Raw genomic sequence first — 14,377 nt, forward strand, 5'->3', positions numbered from 1 at the left:
ACTTTTATGCTAGTTCTGTTAGAAACATTTTTATCCCTCTTTTTTCCCTGAGTGGATCCCATATGGTGGCTTACAATAGTTTCCATATGAAGAACATATGAACGTATGAAGCTGCCTTATACTGAATCAGACTCTCAGTCCATCAAAGTCAGTATTGTCTACTCAGACTGGCAGCGGCTCTCCAGGGTCTCAAGCTGAGGTTTTTCACACCTATTTGCCTGGACCCTTTTTTAGTGGAGATACCAGGGATTGAACCTGGGACCTTCTGCTTCCCAAGCAGATGCTCTGCCACTGAGTCACCGTCCCTCCCTTCCAGTTTCAATGTATCTAAAACAACCTTTAAAAACATTTCACATCCAACCAGTAAAACACTCATACCAGATACTATCCAAAGATTTAAATGTAACAGGAGGATCATATGGGAGAAGATAAACCCCACTATCCAGGTTAGTACCATCTGGTGGCAGCCTTCTGGGGTCTTAGGTAGAAGTCTTTCAAATGACAATGCAAATTTGAGATCCAGTTTGGTGTAGTAGTTAGGAGCATGGACGCTGATCTGGGAGAACCTGATTTGATTCCCCACTCCTCTACATGCACCTGCTGAGTGACTTTTAGTCAGTCACAATTCTGGTAAGAGCTGTCTCAGCCTCACCTGCTGTTAGAAGAGGAAAGGAAAGGAGATTGTAAGCCACTCTGAGTGAAAGGTGGGGTATAAATCCAATCTCTTCTTCCCCTATTACCTGATCCTTTTAACTGGAGGTCCTGGAGTTTGAGCTTGATACCTTGTGCATGCAGAGTGGATGCACTCCCTTCCCTGAGATGTTTTCTAAGTATCCTGGCTGCTTAATCACCAGACTGATTAGGAATAGTTTAACAAATGCATAATAGTTATAGCCAGGGGTCGTTTTGTAGAAAAATAGGTGGGGGAGCTCATCCGGGGATTGTTATGCAGCTGCACATATTATTTAATGGACAAGGAGGTGGAACTCTCAGGAGGAGGAAGAACTCTCAGAAAGGTTCAGGAGCTGTGCTCCTGTGAGCTCCCACTGAATCTGAAACCTGGTTATAGCCCACATTCTGGTCATGGTAGGTATCAAAATGTCTTCCAGTTTGTTATTTTTTTAAAAAAAATACCATTATTAAGACAAATAGGAATGAATCTGCAGTGTATATGTGTGTGTATATGTGTATATATGTATATATTCGCAAGTGTGTGTGTGTATATATGTGTGTGTGTGTGTATTATACACACATGAACACACATAGACCTGTGGAAAAATGAGTATAAATATGAAGGGCAGCAATAAGAACCAGCAAGGGAAAAAAATGAGGGACAGAAATGAACAGGTACAAGCACTCAAAATGAGAACAGAGAAAGAGAACTCACAACAGAATAACTCACTGAAGTCTTGAATTAAAATGTTTTGATTTGGCCCTTAAAAGCCCAGCGTTGGTGTTAAGTGCTTGGTTGTTGGATGGTATTCCAGAGAAGAGATACCACAATAGGAAAAGAATATTGCACTAGCTTTATATTTCAACTAAAACACACACAGCAAAGTATCTGTAGATCATTATAATGGATTAGGAGGTTTAGTAAACTAGGTGTGCATGGAGAAGGATCACCTACGGCTCTTTTGGTTTCTAGTGTTTTAGAGCAGGGGTGTCAAATGTCTGGCCTGCGGGCCAGAACCAGCCCACCCAGGCCTTTAATCAGGCATGTAGGGTTCTTTTCTTTCCCCTCCTCCCCCTCCTGTCCTCACCTTTTGATGCTCCAAAGCTGACAAAGTTCCCTGCTGTTTTTGCCTTGTCTTTGCCAGCTGCAACAGGAAGGAAAGCTGCCAGCTGCAGCAGGAAGGAAAGCTGCAAGGAAAACATGGAATGGATTTCCCAGATAGGGCCCAGAGACTTTAATGGAAAATCCATTCCATGTTTTCCTTGCTACTTTGTCCTGTAGTATGTTTCAATGGAGTGGAGATAAGTTTCACTTTCAGCGTCCCTATATAGACAGCTGTAGCTCACGCTTCCTGGTGTTGTGTCTTTTCAGATAAAAGGTTGAAGCTTTGAGCCAGCTTGTCTCTGCTGAATATTATTTATTTATTTTATTTTTAAAACTGCATTATCAAATCCCACTATTTCCCCACCTTTTGTCAAGCATCAGTATTTCTCAATAACCAGTCTTTTGTTGTTGAATCAAAAGTTGCTTTATTGTAGAAACTCAGAAGCTTTACCAAGGACAGAATCCTTGGAAGTAATGAGGTATACATGGTTACATAGTTACTATATAGGATTACTTCAAAGGATAGTATACAGATGCAATTTGAGTCACAGGATCAAAGGTTGCTACATAGTATCTTTTATTACTAAGGAATTTAGGCTATTAAAAACATCTCCCTTTCTCACACTTCTCCGAGACCTGATAAGAACTGTCTGTGTGAATCTGGGGGAGAGGCACCTCACAGCTTTACCAGCCAGGCTGTAGCGTAAACATCCTTGGGCTAGATAGATTTACTGCTTGCCCAAACTTTGTAAAGAGGAGGAGGGCGGTGGATACTAGTAGCCTGCTCTCTGTCTAAGAAACCATCATGGCACTTAGAAATACGCATGCTTGACACCTTTCCAATTTAAACAAAATATTGCAAGAGTTTTAAGCATGCCTACATTTTAAGTTTAAAAATATCTTTGTTTGTCTGTGTCCTTTATAAAGTTTATATCTCTGCTACCTCACATTACATTTTATGACAGGCATGGCCCAGCCTCACAGAGTCCCATTTGTGCCAGATCTGGCCCTCCTAACAAATGAGTTCAACACTCCTGTTCTAGAGGAAATGCAGGAATAAAGTCCATGTGAAATATTGTAGCTGTGGATTTGCAACACTGTCAGATCCAGTAGCATGCCTGTAACTGCAACTACACAGGGCATGTGCCTGCCCTCCTTCCAGAGAGCCAGTTTGGTGTAGTGGTCGCAGACTGTTATCTAGGAAAACCGGGTTTGATTCCCAGCTTCTCTACTTGCAGCTGCTGCTCCACTTGCAGCTTGGGCCAGCCATAGCTCTTGCAGAGCTGTCCTTGAAAGGGCAGCTTCTGGGACAGCTCTCTCAGCCCCACCTACCTCACAGGGTGTCTGTTGTGGGTGGGGGGAGGTAAAGGAGATTGTAAGTTGCTCTGAGATTCAGAGTGTAGGGTGGGGTATAAATCCAATATCATCGTCCTCCTCCTCCTTCAATTAAACAGTTCTTGTCTTGATTGACTGGCTAGCTGCAAGATGGCTTGAGCTCAGTCAGTTTTTTTGGAGGATATTTGCTGTCTAATTTCCATTACAAACCACTTGTATGTTCATATATTTACAAGTAGAGAACCTGGAGAGATTTGCAGAGGGCATCACATTTCTCCTCCCCCGCTATGTCCTCTTTCCCTTCTCTGAAAGTCCCTGTAGCTTCTCCCCTTTTTCTTCTTTTGCTTTCTCCTTCCCAACCACCAGGCATCCTACTTTTATCTGTGCCCATCTTCAACTTTCCCTACTTTCTACCCCCCATCCTCTTTGGCTGCTTCTCTCTGTGAAAGCTGTTCCATCCTGGCTGCCAGGCCAGGCACAGTGGGGACCCCGCAAGGACTTGAGTGAGCACTCGACTTCTCCCCTTCCCACACTAATTTCTCTTTTCTTTCTCCTGGCAACCACCATGTCCTCATCTTCCCATGCTTTCTTTTCTCCTTCCTAACCATCCACCAATCTTTTTCTGTCTCCCATCTTCAGCTGTATTTATTTATTTACTTTCTTTTTATCCCACCTTTCTGCACAGTGGGGACCCAGAGTAGATCACAGCATTGTCTCCCCCCATTTATCGTCAGACAACCCTGTAAGGTAGGTTAGATTGAGAATGTGTCAGTGACTGACTTTTCATAAGATCCACAACCAATAGCCAGTAACTTTTTGCCCGTTTAGACATCCACCACATATGTAAATAATCTGTATTAGGTAATTTGCAATACTGATATATTGTGTGATTTTTGAAAAATAAATTGTCGCTATTATATGTGGTATCGAATGCCATTGCTGTATATCCTGTAATTTGTAAGCAGCATCAACTACAGACTGCAGAGGATCCTGAAATGCACACTGAGATCATTAGAAGGAGCCGCCATCTACTATACGACTATGGAACCATCTAAACTGGCAGAACCAGCGCCAAACAAGTTTACTGCTGCCAGATTTATTCTATGTAATGAATCATGTATTTTAAATATTTTAACTTAATTAACTGGTTTTTATGTTTAATTTCTTTAATTGTTAAATTTTAAAGTTTTATCCTTTGTTAAATATGTGAAATGTTGTTAGCCGCCCTGAGCCGCCTAGGCGGGGAGGGCGGGATATAAATGTAAATATAAATAAATAAATAAAATAAAATAAGAAGAACTTTTCCAGTATTACATATTTTTAGATAATATCCATATTTTCCAAATTTTATCCATAAGCACAAGATCTAGAAATCCATTCTTTTTTTTAAAAAGCAACAGCTTAAAACATGTCATCAGCTTAACTGTCTGTCTACTTTTATCTACTCAAGAAGGAAACTGCAGGTAGTTACATGTTAACTTTATGCTGGATGCTAAGCAATAGGATAGCCAACCTCCAGGTGGGGCCTGAGGATCTCACAGAATTAAAGCAGATCTCCAGACTACAGGATCACAGAATTCCAGTGGATCTCCAGACTACAGGATATGGAGAAAATGGCAGCTTTGGAGGGTGGACTGTGTGGTATTATGTCTTCACACCAAACCTTACCCAGGCTTTGACCTCAAGTTACCAGACATTTCCCAACCTGGAGATGGCAACCGTACTGGAAGCATCTGTGGGATGATCCATATATTCAAGACTAGACTTGAGCACCAGCAGAACATAAGAGAAGCCATGTTGGATCAGGCAGCAACTCCCTCTGGAAACCATTAGTTCTGCCAGTATCATCTGTACTAGAGTCCCCAATATGGTGCTCTCTAGCACCTTTCCTGGCACCTGCAAAGCATTTTTAGAAAGTGGGCTGGATCAGGTGGGGCTTTTGCCCCATAGGACTTCTGAATGGCAGTTGGAGATCTGATTGGCTGAGCAGACTTGCTTTTAGAAACTGCTTTTGGTAACAGCTTCTATCACAGCACAAGGAATCTTCACTGCATGGAGCTGGGTATATGTAAGCAAATATTTTTAAACAATATATTCATTATAAAAGGCATCCTATTAATTAGAGCTTCAGCTTGATATGTCAAAGAGTTGCCAAGGCAGTATATCTAAATGGAGCACAAAGAGATATATCCATAGAGATGTTTATTATGTTATCTCAAGTGAAATAAAAAGGGTTTATTGGGGAAAAAAGAGGATGTGCAGTTTTAAGGCATGGACAAGAATGTAGTGAGTTGCATTGTACAGGTAGATGCCATTATTCCAGGGAGATTTGCAAACATAGGTGTGTTAATGACCATTGGTCCTGGTTCAACACAAAGTAAAACTAGAAATGTAGTCCTTTCCCAGCATCCTTTAAAACTGTATTTCATCATCAAACATACACCTTCTTTTGCTGGTTAGGGGCTCAGAGATAGAAGGTTCACTCCTGGATAGGAATGGGCATGAATCAGTAAACTGGTGGTTCATGGCTCATTTGATTGCCTGAACTGGTGTTTCGTTTTGGTTTGTTTGTGGGTCGTTGGTTCATCCAGTTCCTCTGGTCCCCAGTGAGCTCCGAAGGCATTTAAATGCCTTTGGAGCTCACTTCCCCTTGGGCATGGTCAGTTTCAATTGAGAGGAGTGAAACTAACTACCTCCCCATTCGCTTTGCTAGGGACACTAGACAACAGTCACATGGTTGGGGGAGGCATTTAACTGCTTGCCCCTTCTTTCTCCAGCTGGCCTGCAGCAGCCACATGACTAGGGGAGGGGGGGCATGGCCATGGGGTACCTGGGGAAGCGGAGGCTTGAGGGGAAAGAATAAACCCTTCCTGAACCTCCGTGGAAGGTTTGGGAAGTTCATGAGAGGTACATTCACCCGAGCCAGTACAAAATAGCCCAATTCATGCACGAATCGCAGTTTGTGCTCATTCCTACTCCTGGATTGATCTGTGAAGATTGAAAGGCACCAGAATAGGTGATAGTGCTGAGTTGTAATTGAAGTTTTCCAGTGTGGAGGGGGAGAAATAGTTTTGAGAACGTTCTATAATGCTGTGGGAATGAAATTTGCTAAGGAGTGGGGTAATGGCAACTGTGCTTGACAGGGAGGTTCATTGATGAATGTGAAGGCTTTTTCTTTTAGCCTTCAAGAGTGATATACAAGAAAATTGCTTTAACAGTTTTGGTTGATGAGAAAATTGTTTCAATCATTTGAAATCTTCTGCTTGTTGCAAAATGTAGCTAGGAAGCATGCATGGCATTTTGATCTAAAATGAGTATATAGAATATCATTAGTGTGTCTACATGACATTTTTGGCAGCACAGAATTTGAAAGACTCTTATGATAATACTATATCTCATAGAGTTGCAGATTGATTTTGCTGCAATATTTCCACAGAATAAGGTTAACTTTTGATTTAGACTAGTGACAGTCTTACTGTGTGTGAGAGAAAAATATACTGTTTTGTGTATACTTGTAATTTTGTTATAAAAATGGAATCAAGAAACAGTGAAAGATTAGTGGGGTGAACTTCTTGGTATATCTTAACACTTGTGAAAAACAACGTTACAATATTTTTTGCTGGAAATTAGATTGGCCGTGCCATTCTGAAATAGTAGAATAATTAAGCTTACTTTGGTTGCCTGTTCTTCCTGCACACATAAAAAGGCACTGGAGATCATGGGTCCCCAACATGGCTTTTGTGGGCTCCATGTTGCCCACTGACGCCATTCCTGGTGCCCGCCAAGTGTGTTTAGAAGGTGAGTGGACTTCTGATTGGACACTGGAGCTGATTGGCTGTGCAGTGAAATTATACATTGTATTGTTCTATGCAAGGGGTTTACAATATTGGCCATTTTATTTTCAATCCTGCTCCTAGAAAATCCTTTAAACCACATGTTTAAAGTTAGGGTTTTCAGTTGTAGCTTGCATCACCTTTAACACTTGCCAGCACTGAATGTCATTTGCTGCATTGTTGCTCTCATCCAATTTAGACAGATCCTCCTGTAAACTCTTTATCATCCATCTTGGTTTTCAACATCCTGAATATTTTGTTATCATTGCACCTTCATTAATATGCCAAATAGTATAGATCTATATACTAGCTTAAGTTATAAATGTGTATTATTAATTAATTATTAGATCTTCCAAACCCCTGCTACCTCTGTAGCAGTATGTTAAATTACAGTATGTTAAATTAGTAATATGCTTCAGTTTGAGAGAGAAAATACTGCATATGTTTCAGTGGGGTTTTTTCCCCTAAAAAGAAAGTTTAGAAGGATTTTTTTTTAACGATTTCCAAATTTCCAGAAATTTTGCCGCTCTTGTTTTTATCCCACCCTTCCTCTAAGGATTTGGAGACAGCATACATCGTTCTCTTTTTCTACGTTTTAATCCTCACAGCAACCCTGTGGAATAAATTGTACTAATTGATTGGACCAAGGTTATCCAGTGATTGCAGAGTGAGGATTTGAATCTTCATTTCTCTAGTCTTAGTCTAATACTCTGGCTCTCAAAAATTCTGCTCTCTAATAGTTTCTTTTGGAAGAGTAATTTTTGTTTTTGAAATAAGGTTGAAAAGCATGATGAAAAACCTTACCCCTGTTCAGATTTCCACTCTCAATCTAGACCACGGTGTGCTTCAGTTAGAGGGGAAAGGGTCAAAATTACCTGTAGAACAAGAAATCCCAGGTGTCATGGATAATCATATGGGTAATGCAGTGCCTGTTCCCCACCTGGACCAAAGAAAATATAGAGAAGGAGAACCTGTGCCATCCAACTTTCTGTTTTCTAGTTGTGGCAATATTTGATTATGGAGAATGGTAAAAAAAAAAATGAGTCAGTGATGTAGATGACAGTCATAGTCCTGGATTAGTCTCATTTGCTCATCTCTTCAGATTGGTAGTGAAATGGATGCTTGCTTTTACATACAAGCACAAGAGCTGTTTTTCTCTACGATGTGATCATGATGGGATGTGAATGTGCTCTGATAGGTCTTGTTTGCTTGGGGGAAGACTTCATTACTGAGGTATGTGCCGACCTCATACCAGTGCAGTGCCACTTTGGAAAGCTTCTTTGGTGATTTTAAGGTCTGCATCAAGGGATTTTATTTTTTATACTCCTTCCAAAACAGATGAAAAACATAAATACTTTTTTTCTTGACATGCTCATTTGACAGAATTAAAATGGCTTCCTTTTAATGATCTTGTTGAAGAAATACCTTATTTTTTGTTCACAGAACAATGAAACATTTTAGATGACTCTGAGGCAGTTTGTATTTGAGATGTTACACCAAATCACTTCCATAGCAAAAAGCTTTGAAAGCGAGGGTAACTCTTGCCAATATTATGTTGAAAGCACAAAACAAAAGAATAGGAATCAGCTTAATTATATTTTCAGTGAAGCTAAATTATAGGGAAGTAACTTTTCCCACCCATTATATGCTCTTGAAATTAAAGGTTATAACAAACTGTTAGTGGTACTTATATACCAACACCATTCTCTTTAATCTCTCTTTGCTTGTGGTTTGTACTGCTTGCACTTGAAACCGGACAGAATGTTCTCTCTAGGGTCCCCTGTCTCTCCTAGTAATCCTGAACTTCTCAAATTTGATACAGGAACAAACTTTTCTTCCTGTAACTTCTACAATCCCCCAAAGTTCTAATATAATGTGTAAGGAATTTCAGCCACTAGAGTGAAATTGGATAGTTTTTAGTGTGTGGCAGCCTCCTGAACAATTAATGCCGCCACGGAAATAGTGTGCTGCCTTGCTGTTGGCTACAGACGAGATTTTGCACAAAATAAAAGTTTCTTTATTTGGTTAGAATTTTTAATTTGGTCCTTTAAAGGCATATTGCACAGCCCTGTAAATAAGCCAAAAGGGTGAACAGCAAACTAGCAACTCATGTTCATAAAGCTGGGTACCAAGACAATTCAGTAGAAAATGAATTCCAGTATGGTTTGTGTGCATGCTATATTAGGGGGCATTAGAGAAGATTTTGAGTTTAATTCCTCAGTTTAGTTCAAGGTTGTCAAAGATGCTGGTCCACAGGGCTGCATTTGGCCTGTACAGGATTCTTATCCATCCCTTGAGCAACTGGCTGGTTCTTGCTTCCTTCTTCAGTTCTGCTTCTGTTGCATTGCAGCTTGCTTTGCCAGACTCTCTCAATCACATAGGATAGATAAATAGGCAAGTCTTTGTTCTCTGCATTGGTTGAGGCTTCTCCCCCTTCCTCCCAGGGGGAGGGAGTGAATGAGCCAAAGCTTGCTTCCTAGCCAGGCTTCCTCAATTGCACAGGAGACAGCCTTTATTCCCTTCCATTGGCTGATACTCCTCCCCTTTGCTCAGCTGCCTCAATTGCATGGAAGAAATACAAAGCAACTTTAAGACCAACACAGTTTTATTCAAGATATGAGCTTTTGAATGCCTTGCTACAGTGTATATGTGTATTTTGTTGGGCTTGTTATGCTGTGTGTGTGTGTGTTTTGTTGGGTTGATTATGCTGTGGCTCTCCTGGATGCAACTGGGTTTCCCTCCCCTTTTTCATTGTATTCATGCCCTCGTGATCCAGTCTTTCTCAGTAGGAAAGCAATGTTGAGATGAAGAGTAACAACAAGCTGGTGAGATAGATAAGACTGAGAGTGTGTGTCCAGACCAAATTCACCCATCACATTTCCTTTGTAGACTCGGGGTTTGAACCTAGGCTTCCCAGAAAGCAGACTCATACTAACCACAATACATGGCTGTCTCTCTATTCTTGCACTGCCTCATAGAAGTTGTGTAATTATTTCTCTGGGGAAGACTATAGTTTTGTAGACAAACACAAAGTTCTACCTCTGTGTCATGATGCCTTCCCTTCACATGTTCTTGACCAGCACATGAAGCAATTTATGTACAAAAGCTCACAATGCCCAGACATTTCATGTTTTCCCCTGGGTCCTTGGCTTAGAGCACTGAGCATGAAATTTCTGTAATGTCAGTAAATCAAAAGTAGGTTTGCAGCTTGCAAATACATACTAGAACAGCATACTCAAGATTGCTACAGCATAGACATTTTGATGCAATAATTCAGAGCAAGAAGTGTCAGTTATCAGAGATTATTAAATAAAATATTGCAAGAGTTGTTTTGAGCAAGTTTTTATTTTAAGTTTTTAAAAAATCTTTAATTGTACTTGTTTGTATCCTTTGTAAAGTTTTTATTTCCACTACCTGGCATTATATATTATGACACACATGGTCTGACAAAGTGATCTGGCCAGTTTGGTGTAGTGGTTAAGTGTGTGAACTCTTATCTGGGAGAACTGGGTTTGATTCCCCACTCCACTTACAGCTTCTGGAATGGCCTTGGATTAGCCATAGCTATCGCAGGAGTTGTCCTTGAAAGGGCAGCTGCTGTGAGAATCCTCTCAGCCCCACCCACCTCACATGGTGTCTGTTGTGGGGGGAGAAGATATAGGAGATTGTAAGCTGCTCTGAGTCTCTGATTCAGAGAGAATGGCGGGGTATAAATCTGCAGTCTTCTTCCATCATAACAAATGAGTTCAACACCCCTTGGTTTAGTTGCTTCCTGTAGTCCTCATAAGCTAAATTGAAAACATCACTTTCTCCATATACATTTAATACTTCACAGTTTCCCTTTATACCTAACTTTCTGATAAATGCTCATCTGAATCTTCCAGATGCAGTCAAATTTCAGGGGGCGATCCTCTCACCAGTGTTGTCCAGCATCTACATGTACCCCCTTGCCCAGCTGGTACAGAGGTTTGGGCTGATGATACCCAGCGCTATCTGTTGATTCCAGCCCAGTTAACCTGAACAGGGCTTTGGAGACCATAGCTGGGTGGCTACAGCAGAGCCAGCTGAAACTCAATCCAACAAAGATGGAGGTCCTGTGCCTGAGTCGGGGGAGGGGTAGGTTTGGGAATCATACTCCAGCCCTGGATGGAGCACCGTTGGTATTGGTACTGAGGGTAAGGAGCCTAGGGGTCATTCTGGATGCCTTGCTTACTGTGGAGGCCCAGGTCACCATTGTTGCCAGGTCTGCCTTTTATCATCTTCAGCAGATCACTATAACTTGCTTTACATGGACTTACCCAGGGCTTTTTTTTGTAGCAGAAACTCCTTTGCATATTAGGACACACACCCCTAATGTAGCCAATTCTCCAAGATCTTCCAGTAGGCTCTGTAATAAGAGCCCTGTAAGATCTTGGAAGATTGGCTACATAAGAGGGGTGTGACTTAATATGCAAAGGAGTTCCTGCTACAAATAAAGCCCTGGACTTACCTTTGAAGTTGATTTGAAAACTCCAGCTGCTACAAAATGTGGTGTTTTGCCTGCTGACTTCAACATCTGCAGGTGCACAATCAGCCATTGCTACACCAGTTGCACTGGCTACCAGTTGAGTACTGGATCCATTTCAAGGTGATGGTATTAACTTTTAAAGCCCTATGTGGCCTGGGACCAGCATATCTAAGGGACCGCCTCTATCCATACATCCCTCTGAGAGCTTTGCGCTCAGCTGATCAACATCTACTGACTGTCCCCGGCCCACAGGACATCTGCTTCATCTCGACCAGGGCCAGGACGTTTTCTGTCCTGGCCCCAACCTGGGGGAGCATGCTTCCCTTGTGATCAGAGCCCTGTGAGTCCTATTACAGTTTCGCAGGGCCTGTAAAATGGAGCTGTTCTGCTCTTTGGTTGAGGCGGCAAGCACCGAATCATTTGGCCTCCCTTGCTGGAAACCACCTTATTACATCTGCCCATGTAAAGAGATGCTATTATTATTTCCATGGTGATTCATTGTTCAGTTATCTAAGTAGCTTTCTGGAGCCTTATAAATTAATGTATATTTCACCATCTTTTAAATGATTTAAAGTAATTTATTGTGATAAGTTGTTTTAGTGATCCTGTAAGTTGTATTGTTGTTACATGCCCTGAGCCTGCCTTCGGGGAGGGTGGGATATAAATCTAACAAAATGAAATAAATAATAAAACTGTTTAACTATTACCAGATTTTTGAATGAGATTATAATTATGGTAGTCTTAAGAAAAATATGAGAAATGTGTTGCAAATGTAATGTGGCAGGCACATGCTGAGATAATTGTTTTATTGAGACTTTTAAGTTACTTACAGTATATTGTGTATGAACGAGGAGAATGTTCCGATTCCTGTAATCATCTACTTTCCCCCTCCCTCATTCTCCCAGTCTTGAAACTATTCCCTTCTAGCAGAACGCTGACAGTCTTGGAAATGGAACTAAAGTAAGAGAGCTTCTTAACTTAAGATTGGACATGAACGATCTGTTAAAGTACTGTTGCTATTCTCCTAACGTGTTTCCTTATTGCCTATTCTTTTGCAGACCCTTCTGATAATCTGAGAGAGATTCTCCAGAATGTGGCCAAATTGCAGGGGGTTTCGAATATGAGAAAACTAGGCCACTTGAATAATTTTACCAAGGTACACATTTTTATAACTTTTATACAAATCTTATAAAGCATTTTTTGCCTTAGATAGCCAGATGAATTAATTAACAGTGTTCAGGTTATGAAATATTATTGTGAATTAATATGTTAACTTGAATGCAAACTAAATCACTTGGTCAGTTAAGTTGATATGGTTAGTTGTGAGCTTTAATGATCATGAGCTGTTTGTAACTGGTAAGAGAAGATTTTTATGTGCTATAAAGAAGCTAGCATCTACATTTTTGCTGAGCAAATTTGTCTTGACAGTCCTACATTCCGAAACATGTTTGAACAAAGGCAGTCCAAAGATGTGTTATGATAAAGTCTTAGCACCAAATGGTGAATTTTTAAATTTTCTTTTCATTGATTTACTTGTACTTCAGTTATTTCTCTGTGCTTTATTGTTTGGGCATAAGTTTTCGTTGTTTTGAGAACTATCAGGTTCTTGTGTCCTATTAGGTTTGCATAGGATCTTCCTATTATATAAATCCTCTTTGCATTTTGACTTGGAATTCTTTTACATATGAGAGAAGATGTAGCTCTTCTGACAGTAAGGAGCAAAATGTCCATTGTTAGAATGGGCTGTGTGTGTTTGTGTGGAAGCAGATCCGTATGGTGATGACCCCTGGTGGAAATGAAGAGCATAACCTATAGACACACCCCCTTCCCCACTTCACAGTTTCTGTTTGTGGAACCGGGTCACCAGCTGTCAGGGATGGTAGCTTTGCGCTTCACTGAAAGTTTGCCTTTCCTTGTTTTGTACCAAGGCAAGATCCATGAACAGAAAATTCACTCCAGGCTAGCCAGTATCCCTGCTGTGTTTTCAGACTTTAATATGGAACACAGGTTGGCTTCTCATCAAACAGTTCGTATCATTGAGAGCATGAGCTGTTTTTATTTAAATAGATTGTTGCTGATTTTGACTAATTTTAAAGGTAGGTAGAACACATAGATAATTATAATCATTGTTCTTATCATTCTCAGCCATTCACGTAAATCCTTAGAAGTTACTAGCCTGTAAATTTTTACTAGCCAAGCTGTACACATACCTATGTTAGTCATCTGTGGAGTGAGGAACACATTACCAACTATTTGGAAAGCTTTCCTGCCTGATCATATGGAAACAATACTTGTCATAATCAGTCAAGCAATTGGATTTTTACATGCTGAATTTCTCATTTATGAGACTGAGCTACAAGCCCTAATACTTGGCCTTGTAGTCCAGGGGGACCACAGGTTTAAGTTCTGTATAAACATGGGAAAGATTATTTGATTTTGATGCTATCTTTTCTGTTGAGCATCACATGCTATCTTCTCCATTAAGTATCACAGCAGAAATCTACCAAACTTGGCTGTGGATAGCAGAGAGCGTTTTCTACATATGCAGGTTTCTATGCTGAGATTCAGATGTTTACAGAACACTCTGCTAACATAATTTATGAAGCAAGCAAAGCAATAAATCATTAAGGTTATACTGACTAGTCTCTAAATTAGTTATTGTTTTGCAGAGATGGTAGTTGTTTAGAAGGAAATGAAAAACCTGATCCTATGTATTTTTTCCTCCTAGGGTATAGGTTCCACTGAATTAGTGGGTGTTACTTCCAAGCATACGTTCATAGGATTGCAATTTTTAAAGTAAGGAACACTTGGAGGAACATACCCACAGGCCCAGACCCTTGGGATCACCTAATGGCCAAGCCAAGTATTACAAAAGAGTACTTTTCAAGGTTTCAAAAGAGTACAATTGGATGTAGGTCTCTTGCT

General features: G+C 40.6%; 1 protein-coding gene across 1 annotated transcript in view; it reads left to right on the forward strand.

Annotated features, from left to right (window-relative positions):
- Window positions 1-14,377, forward strand: part of RICTOR (RPTOR independent companion of MTOR complex 2) — an 80,060-nt gene that overhangs the window by 13,857 nt on the left and 51,826 nt on the right. Inside the window, exon 3 of the mRNA XM_060236056.1 lies at window positions 12,511-12,608. Within this exon, the coding sequence (XP_060092039.1) occupies window positions 12,511-12,608 (98 nt within the window). The remainder of the gene's footprint in view (window positions 1-12,510; window positions 12,609-14,377) is intronic.

This window comes from Heteronotia binoei, chromosome 4, assembly GCF_032191835.1.
Source record: "Heteronotia binoei isolate CCM8104 ecotype False Entrance Well chromosome 4, APGP_CSIRO_Hbin_v1, whole genome shotgun sequence".
Classification (NCBI taxonomy): Eukaryota; Metazoa; Chordata; class Lepidosauria; order Squamata; family Gekkonidae; genus Heteronotia; species Heteronotia binoei.